This window comes from Glycine soja, chromosome 15, assembly GCF_004193775.1.
Source record: "Glycine soja cultivar W05 chromosome 15, ASM419377v2, whole genome shotgun sequence".
Lineage (NCBI taxonomy): Eukaryota > Viridiplantae > Streptophyta > Magnoliopsida > Fabales > Fabaceae > Glycine > Glycine soja.
Window position 1 is genome coordinate 6,118,509 of NC_041016.1, and position 21,466 is coordinate 6,139,974.

General features: G+C 29.3%; 2 protein-coding genes and 1 pseudogene across 2 annotated transcripts; 1 reads left to right on the forward strand and 2 right to left on the reverse strand.

The window, feature by feature from the left end:
- Window positions 1-635: 635 nt before the first annotated feature.
- On the forward strand, window positions 636-6,223 carry LOC114387050 (annotated as a pseudogene).
- A 1,772-nt stretch (window positions 6,224-7,995) lies between these two features.
- On the reverse strand, window positions 7,996-11,045 carry LOC114387432. The gene is made up of 6 exons (XM_028347620.1): window positions 10,754-11,045; window positions 9,848-10,534; window positions 9,579-9,719; window positions 8,823-8,989; window positions 8,564-8,738; window positions 7,996-8,467 (listed from the first exon to the last, which is right to left on the reverse strand). Exons 2-6 carry the CDS (start codon window positions 10,493-10,495, stop codon window positions 8,300-8,302), a joined length of 1,299 nt encoding a protein of 432 aa, XP_028203421.1. The 5' UTR covers window positions 10,496-10,534; window positions 10,754-11,045; the 3' UTR covers window positions 7,996-8,299.
- Window positions 11,046-17,302: 6,257 nt separating this feature from the next.
- On the reverse strand, window positions 17,303-18,402 carry LOC114387704 (E3 ubiquitin-protein ligase ATL41-like). Its single transcript, XM_028347907.1, has one exon. It carries the CDS (start codon window positions 18,226-18,228, stop codon window positions 17,536-17,538), a length of 693 nt encoding a protein of 230 aa, XP_028203708.1. The 5' UTR covers window positions 18,229-18,402; the 3' UTR covers window positions 17,303-17,535.
- Between the last annotated feature and the right edge of the window lie 3,064 nt (window positions 18,403-21,466).

Here is a 21,466-nt window from a genome sequence, read left to right on the forward strand (position 1 = left end):
CTTTTATTTAAATTAAGTTTTTAAATTGTCAAAGCTTCCCAAATATTTTCTTTAAGATGGTGAATATAAGGAAGCTCGAGATTCCGCCAAACATAATAATAACTTCTCAACAAAATTAGTAGATTTGTATTCTATTGTACTTCAAGGTTATAATCTTGCCCAACTCTACATTATGCAATTTATATTTTCTAAAACTAATTATAGATTCTTTTTATTTTATTTAAATCAATATCTTTAATTTAATACTTTTTTAATATAAGACCACATGTATCCTTACTTAGATATCAAACTGAAGACTACTAACTAGTTAAATCGGAAAAGTCACGTGACTATTGATTTTTTTTAAGGTTACATGTATCCTGTGTGGGAGGTAATTTTGTTCAAGCCATTAGAATCATTATAAAAAAAATCTTTCTCCAAACATTTTATACAATTATATTAAATATTTTTCTAAGAAAACTTTATTGTTGTCATTCAATTCTACTCGCTTCAAACAAAGTTTCCTCGTCTGTTGCGGTCTAAAATATTAATATCTGATTGCAATCAGTAATGGGTCTGGTTTTGGGCCAAGTGAAATTGGGCCGTGGAGTAAGACGATCCAAGAGGAGAATTTTGAAAGAGTCGGGGGTCATCGTGCGTCGATGGGGGTGATGAACAATTGAACAAACAACAAAGATGTCGCAGTTCTGGAAGCCAGGGACGGAGAGGCCTCAGGGCCGCGTGGTGGACGTTGAAGAAGGCGGTGTTCTCTTCTTGTCTGGCTCTCACCATTCCTCTTCTTCTTCTCGATACGGTCACGTCAGCATCGAGAAGCAACGGCGGCAGCGTTTGCCTGTGTTCAAGTACCGCACCGCCATTCTCTACCTTGTCGAGACTCACGCCACCACAATCATCGTCGGCGAAACTCGAAATGGAAAAACCACTCAAATTCCTCAGGTCACCTTCCTCCAAATTCAAATGCAAATGCAAATTCATGTGACTAACAATTTGGAATTGGCACTGTGCATTGCAGTACCTGAAAGAAGCAGGTTGGGCCGCTGGTGGCAGACTCATTGCTTGTACTCAACCTAGATGACTTTCCGTTCAGGTCACTTCTTCGCATCATATTACTCATTCTTCATTCACAGTACTCTTTGGTCGCTAATCTCATCTCTTTGCGTTTCCCAGGCTGTTGCTTCCAGAGTTGCCGAAGAGATGGGAGTAAAACTCGGTGACGAGGTTGGCCATTAGGTTTGAAGTTGTTACCAAACCGGTGAGCATCTCTCTCTGACTCTCTTCAATTATCACTTATGTGCATCTTATGTTGTCATCTTACTCTAAGACACACTTGCCTCACATATAATCTATATTAATATCACAGGCAAGAAGGATGAAAGAAATAAATAGTAGAAGAGGAGAGTTGATTAGATGATAACGAAGAATTGTAACAAAGGCCTGAGGAATATCTATGTATTGACATTCTTGCCAAAATCTTTAACAAAGGCCTGAATATCCGATAATACTCAACAAAGGAAATGCTTTGGCTATGATTATGTTGTTTCACCAGATACCTTTACAAAAAACAATAAAATGCTTTACAATATTCACCTTTTAAAACTTTTTTGGTATGAATTTACTTATGTTGCTGAGAACAAGTGTGCCCACTTTGGGACAATTTATTTTACTTCATTTTAACAAGTTAAGGAAGAAAGGAAGGAGCAAAATTTAATGGCAATTTCTATAAAACAAAAATGTCAACATTTTTGCAGTTATTTTTTTTTTATTTTTGGTTTCTTTGATTTGATTTTAGCAGAATGCATTCATTTTGAAGAGTCATGTTTTACCCTAGATTTTCTTTGGATTACAGTTTCTCTTTGGCCTTCTGATAGATGTTTTACTGGACTTTTCAGTTCTGGTATGCCAAGAGATCCAGCAGCCTTGATGCATTATTGAATCTTTCTTCTTTTCCTTATTTTTTTTAATCTGGTTTGGAGGATATCTTATCCTGCCCACTTTGTAGTCATACCCTTCCTTTGTCTCTCTCTATATATGCATTACACACCACACACCACACGCCACACACCGTGCGTGTGTGTTCTAACATCATATTAAGTATTCTGTTCATGTAGTATTGTTTCTTCAATTTCATGGTGTAATGATGATCATTGTGTTTTATTATATGTTTTTTTAATGGTTGTTTATTCTATTTTGTTTTGTGTTCCTGTTACCATTTCAACATCTCGAATTGTAATTTGTATTTTGTAATGATGTTAACTGTGGCAATCATTCACTGAGCCCATGACTGCAACCAGGCTATATACAGAAGAATATTTTCTTAACCACATGTCTAATGAGGGAATTCCAGAGATACAGAGATCAAATATGGTCTCCTGCCTAATCCAGGTTAGTAACCATTATGGAATAATTTCACAGAAACAGAAGTATTTTAGCATGGTTTATTTTTTATAGTGTTGCCACCGTTATCTGTTATTTATTTTTCTCCTGGCATGGAACTTTTTGAATGGGATGATATTTTTCGGATCAATAGAATGATGACTAATGAAAAGTTGCATCATTGATATTTTGATATATCATAAAATTGTTTGAATTCAATAAATAATAATTAGAGTATTTGTTCTCTATATATGATCATTTTAATTAAAAAAATCATCAAGATTAACCAGAGAGGTAAAGATGAAGTTGCATTTGAAACTTCAGTGTTTTTGACAATTCATTTTATCAACTATTTTCTTGCAATGAATTCGTTGTGCCTTTATTTTTTTTCCTGGCCTGGTATTACTATCTCTTTTTCATGGTCTGGTATTTTTAACTTCATGATCTAAATCCTATATGTCGAAGTCATGTAAAGAGAAGAATTCTGAGAGGTCATGAACAGAATTCCTTGTTATAGTACCCCCAACTTGCATATCACTACTCCCCTACATATGTTATGCGATAACATTATTTTTATTACTTCTGTCTGTTACTGTGCCAATGGTTAATTTTATGGTGGTTTTCTCTTCTAATATGGAAGGTGTTGAACAACTTTGTTGCATTCTTTAGCCTGTGCCCCTTAGTTCTGCATCACCTCTCTCTAATAAAATTTCTCCATTTTATCCACAAAAGAAAAGCTTAGTAGTATAGTGTTTAATGAGATGGATTGTCCAATTATCACCTCTACCTTTTCTGATATTGCTGATATCATTCCATATTGTGGGAATATTGTTCGCTGGAATAGTGTGTATGTAGATCAAGTTAATGATCAATCCTAAAATTAATTACCTGACACTTTTTCTGATTATTTCCAGTTAAATGCCTTGGGGATTGATATTATCTTGGGCTTTGACTGGCCAGCATCTCCGTCTGCTGAAGCAATGATCCGAGCACTAGAAATTCTCTACTCACTTGGGGTCTTGGATGATGATCCTAAGCTGACTTCACCAACTGGATTTCAAGTTGCAGAGATTCCACTTGTAAATTTCTCTTACCACAAAAATCATGTTTGATTCATTTGTTAAATGCTTCATGTCGAATTATAAAGACTTGTTTTATTCACCATGGGCCTAGGGTTAGTCTAAGTACACTAGTCAGATAGAGTCATTTGGTGATCAGGATAAAAAAAAGATAGGACAGAATAAGCCATCACATCCTATATTTTAATCTATCGTTTGGTGAGCTGACAAGATAGGATAACCTTATCGTATTTGTGTATCCTATCATGTTCATTAGTTCAAAAATTATCCAGAGGGGGAGCTAGATTGAACAAGTAGGATAGGATAGAGAAAATTTCCACCTTTCAGCTTGTTACTACACAACTTTTTCGCTCCACCACCACCACCACCACAATTGTTGCCATCATTGCTGCTACCATGTACCAGTATTGCTGCCACCACAACCATTGCTACTGTTGCCATCACTACTATTGCTGCTTCCATCTCTTGCATGTGTCATGATTGCTTCCATAATTTTTACCACTACTGACGCAACCACTATCACTACATTTGCCAGGATCCAATGGTCTCAAAAATGATAATAGCTTACAGTCAACTTGGGTGTTCAGAGGAGATAATCACCATTGCTGCTCTTCTTTCCGTCCAAGTAAATCTTTTTGCCATAGTCATAACTCATCACTACTATTGTTTAGGATACCAATTTTAATAAAATTGTGTGAGAATCAATTTCATGCTGTCATTGGGAAATATTAAATGAACTATATCGGTATATCATCACAAATATACAGTTGAACATTGATGTATAGAGCAGTTGACCTTAATTTCAAATTATCTATGTTTACAGTCTATCTGGATCTCAGGGAAAGGGATACAAAAGGAATCAGATGAAGCAAAATTGAGATTTGCTGCTGCGGAGGTACGTTAGTTCATGTTTTTCTCACTCACCTTTTCTATTTATAACCATAATTCCCTCTACATTATTTATGTGTGAAACATCCGATGATTCTTCATTAAACTCCTCTTCCAGTGTGTTATACAGGTTATCTGTAGCAATATGATGTATGAAGTATTTTTTAATTCATAAAAGTGATCTTCTTTTGATAATTGGTACAATTACAGGGTGACCATGTAACGTTCCTTAATGTATATAAGGGTTTCATCAGTCTGGTAAATCTTCACAGTGGTGTCACAAGAACTATGTAAACTACCTTGCCATGGTGTGTATATGTTTAGCAATTTTGCACAATTTAGGTACTTCAATATGTCCTTTCCAATAATCATGTTGGCATGGCTGCTTAACTTGCACAGAGAAAGGTTCTTGAAGTTAGAGAACAACTCAGAAGAATTGCAAAGAGGATAGGCTTAGTCTTAAAATCTTGCGAAAGTAATATGCAGGTTTTTTTAATTTTCTTCTTTATACTTACTGATTATGATTTTTTTAAAACTGTCTTCAATAATCTTCTGATTTATTCTCTGTTGGGTGCTTAAATATAGTCAGTTATGGAAAGCTCTGCACTAGTGTAGTTGTTATTTTATTGATCCTGTCCCATTCTTTTGTTTTTCACCCTACTACATGATTTGACTTTCAGTTCCTTGATTTTATGGCCCGTTTGGATTAACAACTTAATTAAGATCTTTTTTTTTTGTTTTAAGGGAAAATAGGGTTAAACTGTTCTTATATAAGCTATATGTTGTTTCCATAAGCTATTGTGGAGAGCTTATTGAAATAAGCTAAAAACAATTTATTGACATATCATAAGTTATTTTCATAAGCTCTTCCAAATACATACACGAGTGCTTATGTCATAAGTCCAAATAAGCTGTACATGTTCTTTAAAATGGGGCTAAGTTATAAGGTGTATATTTAAATGTTATACTTTTCCAGGTGGTCAGAAAAGCAGTCACTGCTGGCTTTTTGCTAATGCGTGCCATCTAGAGGTGAGATACTTCTTGACACACTAAAATGCATGAGTTTCTCCTTCATTTTTCATGTATATTACCATTTTTTGCCACAAATTTTGTGGTAAAGCAAATAATTTGACTCAGTTAAATTTTATCTGTTTCTGTACCTTGTTAAAAGGCATACAGGCATAACGGGATGTATAAGACGTTAAGAGGATAACAGGAAGTTTATATTCATCCATTGTCAGTGCCATTCAGGTTAGTACAAACTGAGTTTTTATGTATTATGTGCACTACTATTTTTGCTTTAGAAGATTGAGTAACCTGGAACATTTAAACAGAAATCTTGTAGTCTCTTCCGGTGTCTGAACTTGTGACTTTTGTATATTTTTTCTTCCTTTTTTCTGGGGGGATCACAATGATATACTTTGATAAAGTTTACCTAAAGTTGTGTTCTTTTGCAGAGTAAATCCAAAGTGGGTTATTTACACTTCTCTTGTATCAACTGATCGACAATACATGCGTAATGTCATAACCGTAGATACCTCATGGCTATTGGAGGCTGCTCCTCACTTCTATCAGCTACAGCAATCTAATCATCTTCTTCGCTGATTCGCCGTAGGCTAATTAACTGTGTCTGAGGCGAAGCAAAGAAATTGTTTATATGTCAAATTTCAGTTCAAGTAGAACAGATTAACCAGTGGTGTTAGGACTTTCGTTACTTGTTTGTAAATTGCGTACTTTCTCGAGGCTAATGGAAGTCTTTTTTTATCCTCTGTAGTCCTCACGGCTGTTGTTGTCTCAATGCCTTTATAGTTTGTTAATTATTGTTTAAGGATACGGAGCGAAAATATTTGTTTTTATTAAAAAATTGCTTACTCTTGAATGTTTCTTGTTTGTAATCTTTGAAGGCAATCGTGGACTATGACATTTGAAAAGTGTAGTGCTTTCTTCTTCTTTGGACATATTTTGTAAAGTAAAATATAAAAATATTGGAACTAGCAGAAAAAAAGAGATTAAAATTGGAGGAAAATTATCATTGAAATTCATAAAAGAGAATATCTATGTATAGGCTTAATTAAATTAATTGAAACAAAACATAAAAGATAAAATATGCATCAATAACAAAAAAGAAAAAAAGAAAATCTAAAACTTATTCAAAAAATTTGAATAAGGCAAAATCTCATGGAAATGTTAGGCTTTAACATCATGATCTTCAAACTTGATATATCAAGCGATTTAGTCATTATGTCTACAAGTTGATCATCAATTTTTTGACTTAAATCACGGTCATCATTACCATTCAATTTAATTTTTGTCAAGATTTGTCATCTCAAATTTACCTTGTATGAATTTTAATGGCTTCAAATTAATGTGATCAAATTTTTTATGCCAAACATCAAGCTCATCATCAATTTTGGCAATAGAATCATGAACTTTAACTAAATTAAAATTCAAATAAAAATTGTTTTCAATCATTTCGTGATAAAGGATATATATTATCTTCGTTCTCTTCAATGATAAAGTAATATATTTTCAACTAATGTTTTTTTACAGCATTTTTCAACTAATGTTGTAAAATTATACATTGTTATCAATCTTTCGGTGTAATAAAACAATTTTTTTTATTTTTAAAATCACATATTAAATATATTTTTATTGATTCAATAAGGTATTTCTGAATGATCACTTTTTCATTATATATATATTTTATACCAATACTTTTGAAATAGTATGTAAAAATTCAATTATTATCTAAGGAAATAATGTACCAATTATGATCACCGTATACGATTTTTAATTAAATTTTTAAAACTATTTTATTGCTAAATATCACTGTATTAAAAATATTCTAATCTCTAAATATATAATTTTATACTACAAGCAAAAAGATTGTATGTTCCATTTATATTTCTTATCTATTTTTTTTCTAATTTTAGTGTATATATTTATTCATTTAATGTTTAAATTATATATACAAATGTTTATATTAGATATGAATAAAAATTATAAATTTAAACCATTTGAATTAATATTTTTTAGTATTTATATTAAAGGAACAAATAGTTACATCATTATAGTAAAAATAATTACCTTCTTCATATTTCATGTTTCAATTATAGTAAAAAATATAACATTTTCTTTTTTAAAAAATATAACATTTACTTTTATAATTACGTCATTATTTTCATTTTAAAAATAACGACAAAATACATGCAAAGTTTGAATTTTTATAACAAATATTTTTATGTCGTTATTTTAATTCTTATTTTTTTCTATAATTATATGTAATAAGTATTGCAATTTTGACCTTTTAATTGAAATATTGGTCAGTTGCACGTGCCTAAAAAAACAAATTCTCGAAAATTAGATGTCGGTTTTTTTTAAAAATAAAATAAAATAATGAACAATTATTCACGACTTAAAGCAACCACATTAATCTTTAAATTTACTGCAATTTTTAAACCACCCCAAAGTAGTCAAATATCACTACTAACAACTTTTAATGGACTGCCAACATTCTTTCAAACCACAAACAGGGTGCACTGCAAGAATAGTGGATCTTAGGACAAGTGGTGATATATTGTTAAATTGAATTTCAAGAATAAACGTTTGAATTTCCTTTTTTATTGACAAGTGTCACAAAAGGTATTTAAATATATGGGCTTTCTCAACATCAATTTTAAATTAACTTTTTAAGCCCATGATTACAATAGCAACAAACATCACCTATAGGACTGTAACATCAAAAGCCTAAACAACTGAAATAAGTTAAATGAAAATCCCATGCAAAGTAGCATCTCTTGATTTTCATAAATCAAAGAGTATACATACTCTCCCACCAAACAAACATAACCTATGCAAAGCATGCATATCCAGGGTTATTTCTGCTTCAACCAACACCAGGGAAATATTCATTTTCCTTACTTGCTACCACTGCATACTCATCAGACCAAGCTACAAACTCAGAGCTTCAAGTTGAGATCAATGCCAACTCTTCCTGTTTCACGTCCCCCACGATTTGCGCCACGCGTGGTCTCTGATACCTCTGAGTCCTCCACTTCTAGGAAGTTATAGAAAGGCTTACGATTTGATTCACTTGATTCTGAATGTTTGTATGAGTCCATTTTTTCCTATAAAATTATAAAAACAAGAAACAAATATATTCTGCTAGACAAACAAAAGAGTAAAGAATAATATTCAACCCTCTAGAATAGCTTGCAACTTACGTCATTAACTTGGCTAGGGAGCACATTTCCCTTGGAAAGAACACCAGGAAACAAATGCATAGGAGGTGAAGGAACCTCAGGAGTAACAAATGGTGGGATTGCATGACCAGGCACTGTGATGTCAGAATTGAACCTTGTGTTGCTGAGCTCCAGAGTGCTACCCCATTTGGCATCCCTTTGAAAGAGAATTTGGTAACACTATAAGCAACTATAAGATGAGAATTTAAGAAAATGTCAGTGATGAAAAAGTGATTAGTACCTGTAGCACTCCTTGGTGGAATTGAAACTACTTGCACCATGACTATCATTTATGGATGATTGGTGTGCTCTATTGTAGTGAGAAAAACTTGGAAGAACGTGAAAGTTTGATGGTGGAATCAGAGAGTTTTCCAAGGCGGAAGAGTGAGATCGCTTCATGCCAACCATCTACAACACATATTGGTTGTCAACATAAAAGTGCAATATTCTGATTCCATTTGCTTTGAATGGAGAAATTCTTCACTTTGCGTCATTGTTACATGTTAAGTCTCAATTGAAAACTGAGTTTCTTGCATAATGACCAACGGGGACATGTCTCAAGAAGTGAAAAGGTAAATAACTTATTATTGTTATACACTTGTCTATCATAAGTAATGTATGAGTTGCTCTTATGAAAAATTGTGTATTTTGCATGTAATTAAAGTTTAACAATTTGCCAATCAACTTAGACCGCATTACCATCAACTACCAAATACAAATTTGTATCAATTTCACGTCAAATGGCTGATTAAGACCATCCGAAGTACTTTATAAACAACCAAATATAACGTGATTTGAATGAGTTCACCCACGTTCATCGCCCAATCCGAGAAGAACTGACGTTAAACGTGCATTGGAAAGGGTAAAACAACAAAAGCATAATCAACTAAAAACAAAAATTGAAGCTAAATGAATTAACTGTGTCGTTAAAATTTATTGTAAATGTTATCATGTCTAGATGGAACAAAAATTTGATAAAAGTAATTAGAAGAATTACTTTATGTTCTTCCGGGACTCTAGACATGTAACTGTAACACAAACTTTGGTTTGAAGGAAGCTCTGGATCTGGATGATTATTGCTGTGAAGTCTCATTGACAATGATACTGAGGAGGTTGGGATCCCAGGGAATTGATTTGCCTACATATAAATATCATATCATCCCGTGAGAATTTCATATACAAATATATAGCACAAGCAATGAATCTTTTCATTTTGGCCTGGTTACTCAATTATAAGATATGTCATAGATAAACACAACACTTTACCGTGGAAGAAGAATACTTATTGTTGTTTCTCTTCTGAACAGTTGCATGGTAAGGCCAAATGGAATTAGTCTCATTGGACAAATTCCTAGTGGGAGAATTGGCAAAGTCACACCGATTTACATCGATTGGTTCATTCATGTTCAAATTAGACTTACATGAATTGAGATTCAAAGGGAACAATTCTTTTTCAGGAGAAACCAGACCAGATCCACCGTTGTTTTTTTCTAGTGATCCATAGTTACCATAGATAGATGTTATGGTTGGGGGTGTAGTGGCACCTAAATGATCAAATATTGGGGCTGAAGGAACATTAGTAGGAAAATTGCTTGACATAAAGGAAGGATAAGGTATAGTCTTTTTTGGTGAGGTTGGAGGCTGCGGTTTCATAGAAGAAGAAGGATAAGAATTGGAATTAGAATGATGGGAAACAAAAGATGAAAATCCTTCTGGATTTCCCTTGTTGTCAACTAAGTCTATGGTTTCTTGCTCTCTCAAGATCTTCTCGAGTTCCGCCACTCCGGGTCCTCTTTTTGGAACTCTTGGACGTTTTGATTGCTTCTTCAAGCCGGAACCAGAGCTCCAAATACTACTAACAACGTTCCCACCAGTCTCACAGCCACAAGCACTGTTGCAAGTATTGCTGCACATGTTCTCCTGTTCGGACTATTCGTAATATGTATCACACTGCTGCAGTTTCAGCCATGCAAATGCAAAGATTCAAACCAATTCAAGTGTATTTAAACACAATCGAGAGTTGAAAGAGAATTCAAAACAAATCCAAACTATCCATGCAAGGATCACAAAGTATAATTCAAAAGTGGCAACAAAAAATACTCATTAAAAAACAAATAAGCGTGTTACATGGAAAGAAAATCTCTCGAGTATAATAGAGGAAGATACGCATACTAGCTTGGTGAAACAATTATTAAGAGTGAACCGTGTCTTCAGCTTAGGAAAATCTTAAAGAGTGATATCTAGAAGGTGTTCCCGGGATTTTCTCAGACCCTTCTGAATGCCCGAGAAAAACAAATCTGACAACAAACATGAGAGTTTTTCAAAGCGAGGAAATCCAAGCATTCATCAGAATCTTTCTTGCCTTCTCGATTTTCACGCCCGTGTTTTCTCCCTCACTTTGATTAATGTCTCTTCACGGAAAAACTAATCAAGTTTTCAAAGATTCTTCACTGAAGTTAATCCGTGCTATTTTAAACCAGAAACATGCATTTTCGTCAGCCAGCTGTTGCATGCAACATATAGTACTTTTCGTGGACCATGCTCTTAGAATATTATGGAGTAGTATAGTACTTGTTTCCTTTTTGGTCGCTCTAAGTTTTGTTTTATTCTCGACTAAGTATGTTTGCCCACAACCAAAATCACTTCTTTTCCGGATAAAACAATTGTTTACGTACGTGTTTGAACTCACAGTGATTTCTTTTTAGATAAAATACCCGTAAAGTGATCTTTTAAAATTTTTTATTTGGATACTTTGAATCAGAATTAATCTTGAAGATATTATCACCAAAATAGATTTTAATATATATATATATATATATATATATATATATATTATAATTAGTTATATATATAATTAAAATTAAATAGACATAATTAAAACTAAGTCAATATGTCTATAATATGCTAACAATATTTTTATTTCATTTTAGTATGATTTATCACATCATTAAAGATATGAGTGTGAAGATAAATTAGATAAAATGCATTTAAAATTAAATAAATATAAAAAGACTTTTAACTATATTTTTTATAAATTTGATTATATTTTTAAATAATAAATAACTAATAAACATATAGACAAGTATTGATGCGAGGGTAAATTAATCAAAATTCAAGTAGACTTTATTTTATAGAAGTAGAAATTATTCTTGCTTATATTTCACTATGACTTTGTTGCATCGTATTTGATTTAACCATGATTTTAAAAATAATTCAAACATATAAAATTGAATCAAAATCAAAATTGATCCACCGATATAGGCTATTCAAACACACAGCGGTTGAAATTTTAAAACTGATCTAATCTGATAAAAAATTGGCATCATAGATTAAATCAATTTATAAAGATATATCTATGTTAACAATAAACTCTTTCCGGCATATACTTTTTTCTATCTAGTGAATTTCATCTAATATTAGTACTAAATTCATTGAGTTTTTTCTTTTTTTTATATATTTAATATAGAACAACTAAAATCACTTTTTTTTTCGGTACAAGATTACTTGGATAAAAGAATTGTTTACTATACTGGTTAAAACTTTAGAACTGATCATCTAATCTGATAAAAAAAATTGGCATCAGTTGTTACTTTTTTTTTTAGAGACATCAGTTTCTATATTAGATATAAATTTATAAAGATATATATGTCAACAATAAACTCTTTCTGACATACTTTTTAATCGACTGAATTTCATCTAATATTAGTGCAAAATTTATTGAGTTTCCTTTTTGTTTAATAGAATTCAAGTAACCAAATAGTAACTTTCTAGATATGTGGAAAACAATATTTTTAAAAATATGTACCTAATATATATATCTAGATTTGGCTCATTAAAAAATATATTTTAGAAGATAAAGTATAAATAATAATAATTGATTAGAATGTTAATAGTTTCTTTTTGAAAGTTAATAGCTAAGATCTTAAGAATAGTCAATACATATTATATGTGCATAACTTTATTTTTACAAATATATATATATATATATATATATATAAAATTTTAATTTCAATTTCAACTATGGATATTTAAATCAACAGTTATTATTGTTATTTCATATTATGTCATAAACTAAATTGTGTGAGTTTCGTTTTTATTTAATAGATTCCACATAACTATATAATCAAATTTATGTGGAAAAAGAACATTGAGAAATGTTACTAATATCTTTCTAGATTTGACTCCTTGAACAAATATATTTTCAGAAGAAAAAGTATAAACAATAATCATTGATTAGAAAATTAATAATTAAAATCTTAACAATCACTTGATATATTCTACATGTGCATATATTTTATTATAATTTCAGTTATTAGTACTTAAATAAATAGTTATTATTACATTTTGTTTCTTAAATTGTGAGTTTCAGTTTTTATTTAATAGAATATTTTAAAAGATAAAGTATAAGTAATAACAATTTATTAGAAAGTTAAAAGATAAGATCTTAACAAATAATTAATATATTTTATATGTGCATGTATTTTATTAGAATTTCAATTAATCGATAATTAAATAAATATTTATTTATTTTCTAAATTAAATTCTGTAATTCACGTAACTAAATAATAAAATTTATGTGGAAAAAATATAATAAAAAATTTACTAGTATTTTTCAAAATTTTATTCAATAAAACTATATTTTCAAAATAAAGTATAAACAATAATCATTGATGAGAAAGTTAGTAGTTAAAAACCTAAAATCTTAACAATCACTTGAAATATTTTATATACGCATATATTTTATTATAATTTCAAGTATCAATATTTTTATTGGAAAAAAAACTATCAATATTTAAACCAGCGGTTATCATTAAGTTTGTTTTTTATTTGATAGAACTCACTTAACTAATTAATTAAATTTATGTGGAATACAATATATTAAAAAATATGTTATTAATATCTTTCTAGATTTGATTCATTAAAAAATATTTTTTATAGGTAAAATATAAATGATAAAGATTAATTATGATATCAATAATTAAGATTTTAAGAATCACTTAATATATTTCCTCTCTAAAATAAAAAAATCTTAAAAAGAGGAGTTTTAGGAATCATTCCTTAATTACAGTATTTTTAGGAGTTTTCCTTAATTATCCTAATCTCATACATTTAAACTTATTTTTTTTTATTTTTTTCAAATATAATTTTAGTTTTAAATTAAACTAGCTTAGTGTCACGTATTTGTACCTTCTTACGAGTATTAAATTCAGATTTTATAATTTATAGGAAAAAAATATATTTTTTTAAAATTTTTAATATATTATTAATTATTTAATTTAAACTTCAATAAATGTATGTTAGCAAATATTTAAATATATTTTATGTACTTGAAAAAATTGTTATAAGTGTTGTCCTAAGTAGACTTTTCTTCATTTTGATGATGTTTTATATGTTTCATTTTGACTTTTTTTAAAAAAAACAATGATTTATTTTATATTTTTTAAAATATATTATTGGTATAAAGTATTTAGTGGTTTTGTTAATAATTCATCTTTCTCAAAATATGACATATGTTCACATGACAAATATATGTTTTGATTTTCTTAATTATTTATATCTTTCAATTTATCATTTCCATCTCTATGTATAAATTAAATTTCAATTTTTTAAGAGAAACTATCCAATAGTAAAAGAAAATTGCATCATAATCAAATTTATTTATTGTAAATTTAAAATATAATTTAGATATTTAAAAGTATTTATTTATTATAAATTTTAGTTTTATAAAAATAAACATTTACAATGTATATTGCACAAACTAAATTACTACATATATTTTATTATAACTCCAACTATCGATATTTATATCAACATTTATTACTACATTTTGTGTATAATTTGTTGTATAAAATATCATTTCTCTATTGTTTTCTAAATATGCAGTTCTTTTTACCTAAAAATCATGCTGAATCTTAAGCAAGATCGTCGTGGTTCGTCTAGGATTGCATTGATTTCTGATATTCCACATTAAAGATCAAGCGTTATGATTCATGGTGATTTTTTATAGACAAATTTCTGGACTAAATTTCAATTAGAAATTCATTTTTTTTTTTCAAACCACTTTACAAATAGTGAAAATTTTGTGTAGTTTCATTTTCGATCGTTCTTGTACAACTTTTCTTCATCTCCAGGGTTTTTTTTTCCTGCTTTTTTTTTTGGTTTTTTCTTTGTGCTTCATCTGAAACTAAGACCCTTAATCGGTTATTATTTTCATGTGATATTGTTCTATGTTTCTTGCGTTTTTTTATCTATAGGAATCAATAACAAAAACAGTGACAAGGATTCACGACAAACCCACATTTTGCTCAATTAATGTGATATTATTATCTGTTTCTTGCATTTTTGTAGGAATCAAAAAAACAAAAATAGAGTCGAAATTTATAACAACTTATATTCAACTAGTTAGATTTCCTTAACTATTTGTTTTTTATATGCTTAGGGCTTACCCAATTCTTCCGTCCTGAGTTCTCCACTATTTAATAATTTGTTTCCTACATCTATGTGGTCACAGTTTGTGTTATGCTTTTCTGTGTTTTTTTTCCTACATAAAATCATAAGTTTTTATCACTATGTTCTACCATTATCTAGTCTTGGTTTGTGAACCTTAATTTGAAAGGAAGATGATATAAAATAAACAAAATTACAATTTATATTATTAAGTTTATCTACTTTTCAGATCATCAAATGAAAAATTTTATTTTTTTATTACTGAATTTTTTATTTTATTTCATAATAAAACATCTAATAAAAATAATATTTTTCTTCCTTATATTCCAATTTTATTCTAGGCTAGCTGTTTAGGAGTTAATTATATTTGTATTTTGTGACCATGAGTCGTTTTGCATTGTATGTATTAATTATGACATAAATTTATATATGAATATGAATTTTAAGTTTAAGTTTTTTTTTTTTTAAGATATTGATGTGAAGTATATCAACTTTTGTATATCCGCTAAAAAAACTTAATTGACAATCTTTATTAATTTGATATTCATGCTCCGCAGCATTTTTTTCATTCTTGAAGAGATATGAACCAAATATCATTGGAACAAGTGACAAGTTGATATTTTAAATTTAAGCTTAATTAAATGTTATAAGTTACAAGATGTTTTTCTTATCTAAGTCATTTTTATCACATGCATATCTTTGTATGTATGCAGATCTTGCAATTTGTGTTATAACATTTTGGTTTAAAATTTTCAATTCCTCTCCTCATACCGTGTAGTGTGAGATCTCAATGTTCACGACATTGATACACAGTCATAATTCATAACATTTTTTTCTCCTCCTGGTCCATATACGACCGTGTCCATTTTTAAGTCCTTCAATTTTCTTTTAAATAGGACACATAAAAAAATAAGAATTTAAAATTTTCTTTTAAATAGGACACATAAAGAAAAATAAGAATTTGAAGAAAAAAATTACAGATAAACGGATTAATTTAGTTTAGCGAAATTAAAGGCAAGGATTAATTTGCTTTATTTTCATCTTTCTCTTATATATGGTTAATGGATGCTATAACAGGTGGACGGAAAAAAGCTACCCTGCAAACAACTAGCCAACCAACAAAATTTGGAATAAAATTTTGTCAGGAAATATGTGCAGTCTCCAACCTGGCAGCCTTAAAATATTGCATCTTTAAAAGCCATACTAGATGTATCTGCTAGACTGCCACAAATTAAAACCACCTTTTAAATTGCAAGAAAATGAAAGGTTTGGCAAATGATTTTGACCTTACAATGATGCTTTTCCCATTTAAGATAAAATATTTCTAGAAATACATTCTAAGAACAAGATGTATTTATGTGAGTGAGACATCTTTGGCAAAAAGAAATGCAACCACATGGGTCATACCGTATATAATCTTTATTCATTATGAAGATCATCAGATCATAATTAATAACCCTTTTTCGTTTATGCTAGCTAGCAACAACAAGCCCAAATCCAATTATAAATTATTAAATATCATGTTGTCATTTAATTTATGTAGTTAATATCATTTAGTAAAAAAGGAAGATATGGGTTTTTTTTATCAGCCAAAGATATGGGTAATGTTTTGTACTTACAAAAAAAATTTACATCAATTTTATTTTAAACAAATTTGTCTCCATCATATCGTTTATATCTTACATGTTTCTCTTTTCTTTTCTTATTTCTTAATTAATTGAAAAAATTGCTTAAAAGAATTGTTATGACAGGAGAATTATCCTTATGATAATATATGACTACAAGCAGGATTATTTCCCTTTTTAAGAACTTTTCAAACCAAATAAAGTCTTGGGTTATTCTTTAAATGTGAATTGCATGTTAATTATGTGATGCTTTAAAAATAGTTAAAAAAATGTAAATTAGAGTGTTTGGTGTTTACGGAATTAATTTAAAAAAAAATGATTTTTTAAAGTTATGTTTTGTTAGAATTTATTTTGAAATAAAATTCAGTATAACTGATTTATCTGAAATTGTTTTAAATCATAAGTAATTATCAACTCTTTTTTAATGTGTTGAAAAATTATTTAAAATCAATTCTAAGCTTAGAATAAATTATGATACATAAAATTAAACATGCACTTTATACTCCCACAAACAGTTAAAGTTGGATTAATTTATCAACAAGTTATTAGTTCTATTAAATTTAGATTTAATTCTTTTAAGTAAGATCTTAAATGGTAATCAAATAAATTATTCGACAGAAATTAATTGCTAATAAACACAATACCGATATCATAATAAAAAATGAAAATTAGATTTATCAATCAAATTTCACTTAAAATTACTTGCTCTCCTAAAACAATAAATAGAAATACAAAGCATTAACAAACAAGGGAAAATTATGGCGTAAACAATCCCAACACCCCCATAACAAAAAACATACCGTACCAATACTCATTTAAACTAAGGAATATATGCAAATGAAAGGAGAAAATTAGGAAATAACAATTTATTCACTACTTAGTTTAGCGCCTTTCTATATCTAATATGGTAGATCCATCACAGCTCTGAGTCCTTCTTCCTGGTCTTTCCCTATTACCAATCATCCTATGAAAAGATCCTATTCTCAAACCTGAACACCCCACACTCTCCAATTCACTATCATCTTGTAGCTCAACACCACCCTCAGCCGGTGGTGCTGTGGGTTGGACTTGGTTGTGAACCCGTGTGGCACCTACATGACCATGTTCTGGTTGCACATTTGGGTCAACCACGGTGCGGCAAATTGGGCATGTGGTGTTAGAATTAAACCATTTATCAACACAATCAGCATGAAAAATGTGCTTACAATTTGGTAGAACCCTAGTGATTGCATCTTCCACAATAGTGCCTAAGCAAACCGAGCACTCTACAACTTCACCTTGCTTGAATTGGTCCGTTTGCTTGTACAAGAGTTTAGGCAAAGAGGCTATGATCGAAGGGTCAAAGCCAGAGTTGCGTGGCTCCACAGAACTCACATCAATTGGTGCAATTTGAGTGCTGATTTGATAAAGAAAGTTGTTTTGGCGTCTCCTTTGTTGGCGTTTAATGAAATATTTTACACAAAAATGGAAGATTATGATTAATAAGATCACACCAAATAAAGAGAAAGCTGCTGCTAGCATCACCTGAAGGCCTATACCAAGTGACTCCTCACCATCTTTGTCTCTAGATCCCATGCTTGATTGGTTTCAATGCAATCTAAGGTATACGGAAATATGGTTTTGGTTAATTTATTTTGTTTCCAAGGAATATATTGGTTGTTTCAAGTGGAAGCTATTGGTTGGATTGGTGTGTGGAAAAGAAGATTGGAACACGAAAATTAAATTGAAGCCTTTCATTTGAATCTTAATTTTGTCTCCGTCAATGTTATTGACTTTGGGTGACAAACGAGTTTCTCGGGTATGTGGAGTTATTGATCCATGGGCACAATTGTAGACTTCTCGCTACATTACAGAGTTAATTTCAATGAAAAAAATTGTTTACATTTTGACTTGTTGTACACATTAATAAACTATGCTATCAAGCGCTGCTACTTTTTCCTATGCATAATTGACACATGCATAATAATTTATCAATTTGAATAAAAAAAATGTTTATCATCTACCAAAGAATAGCATTTAATTTATTTTGGATTCAGATCTTTAATGTAATGTAATCTAATAATTATATAACATAGTATAAGTTATCTTTTATATATATATATATATATATATAACCAACAAAATATAAGTTATAGTTGCATTACTTTATAGAGTTTCTAGAAATTTCATGCATTAAAATTTAAAAAGAATATAAGAAAAAAAATATGGTTCGAAATGGCACGTAGCATAAAATCAATATTAATCATATATTCATTTACAATTAAAGTAAATTATACTTACACCCCACGAGGTTAACACTTATTACATTTAATTTCACTCTTTTTTTTATCATATATAATTTTTTTATCATCCATTATATCGTAATCCCCTAATCTATTAACATTGTCAAAGATAACGAAAAAAAAAAGATAAAGAAGTGAGGATCTAGTGATGCCGCTGTCACGTCCTCGATCCCGATGAAAGTGACATCGTTGTACTTGACGAAATAGCTGTCAAGTTGCAAAACGCCGTCGTAGGAGGTGAAGCAAATATTGCCAAGATGGACGATCGCATGCGACACGCAGCGAGAACACTAGTAGTTGGTGAGGTTGTCATCACACCGGAAGAGGTTGTAGATAGCGTCGAAAGAGACAAGAACAATGAAGTTGTTGTAGTTGGCGAGGGCGACAGTTGAAGAGGGAGGTGAGGAGTAAGTTGACGATGCTTTCGTAAGTGAAACCCAATGGGAACTTGAATGGGGAGCAAGTTGTACAAGAGTGATAAGGATCTTTAAGATATTTTACCAAAAATTAACACTACTAGTAAATGTGACTATTCAGGAGAGACAAACGAAATACGATTTTAGGAAGGAAATATAAGTATAATAAATGCTAACATGATCCAAAAAAAAAAAGACAACATTAGTTTTATTTTAAAGGAGGCAGCATTAGTTTTAAAATTTATGGAAATGACCTTAATTGTATTGGAGCACATAATTATTTTCACTTAATTACTTGGATAGAGAGAATATTTTCTATCAAATAGAATAAAAACCGCGACCAACTGAGAACAATCTCTAAAAAATCTATATATTAGACAGAAAATTAATGATTAGTTTTTCTTTTGTCCATTTTTTTTTGTCTCAGTTCTCAAATTATCAAATGATTTTGAAGAATCTAATTTATCGATAATAATATTTTTCCCACTTTCAAGTTTCACAAAGACACTATCATTTAAATTTCATTGCTTCAAGATTCCTTGGTAAGTTTAAATATTTTAAATAATGTACGATATCTTTTATTTAAAGAAAATATAACTGAACAACCACAATTCCACACATATCTTGTCAAAATGAATTAGCCTAATTGTACTAATTTTCAAATTATTATCAAAACTCATCTATTTAGAAAGACACCAAATTTTTTATTTAGTCTATACTAGTATTAAATTTTTATATAATATAAGAATTTAACAAAACTCATCAATAACTCATTTATAATCAAAATTATTTAAAGTAAAGATAACGTTAATATTATTCTAAAAGTTATTATTAATGTTAACATGAATAGTTAATAATTCATACAAAATCATTTAAAGTAAAATAAAATTAATTAATCTATCTTATGACATAATAGATCATAAATAGAATTTTAACATTTTCAATTTCAATAAACTCTTATAAAATAAGTAAAAATTTTAAAATACTATTTGCGATCTACTATATCTCAAGGTAGATTAAATAATTTTATTTTATTTTAATTGATTTTGTACAAATTATTAATTATTTATGTTATTTTTAATAACAAATTTTAGAATAATATTAACTATTATGTTATCATTGTTTTAAATAATCTTGGATTATTAATAAGTTTTGCAAAAAAATTTTAAAGCCAATAATATTTCAATAATTTTGAGAATATACTTTTTTGTGGTTTGTTTAGGAAACAAAAAATCTCATGAACAACCCTACTCATCCAAAATCAAATTGAATATTTTATTATTTTTTGATAAATTCTGTCCATTCTTTCAGTTATGTAGCATTGCTCTTAAAGTAATCTTTCATCATTGATGGAGCAATTTAATTATCATATTATTATGTTGGAAACCAGTACTAAAGAGATAGTGTCTTTAACCATAAAAAAATTATATTATTAGAGATGTCAAGATGGGATTCAGCCTGATAAATTGAACTAATAAAATTTAGGTTCAAAACTATTTTTGTCTTAATCCAATCCAACCCAAAATATTTATTAAGTTGATATAGATTGATTTGTAGTGAGTAGGTAAACTTACTAACCCGAAATTTAAAAAATAAAACCCTTATTTTTTATTAGTTTAATATATATAGTCTTCCATTTGTTTAAAATATATAAGTGCTATTACTTATGTGTCTAAAAATAGATAAATATTATTAAATAAATAAATAAATAAATTTTTTATTTTCTTTATAATTTTTTCTCATTCATTTATGTTGTGATAGTTTATAAGATTTTGTTTTTATTTAAATACTTTATACATATTTCCGTATGCCAAATTATACATATTAAGGAAACGTTATATTTCCATAATATTACATTCCCACTAGTTATTGGACGAAATATATATGATACGAGAGACTTAATTTTAATAATTGATAAATTATCATAATTAAATGTGAATAATTAACTCAGAAGATCAAATTATGAGAAACAAATAGGAACAATTAAAACTTGGAATATGAAAATCACATGTGGGTTAAAATATAGAACTACAAATACAATCAGTTCTAAAAAGTTTAGTCAAAATTTGATAAAATTAGAAAGATTTTATATGCATGAAATTAAGATTTAATTAG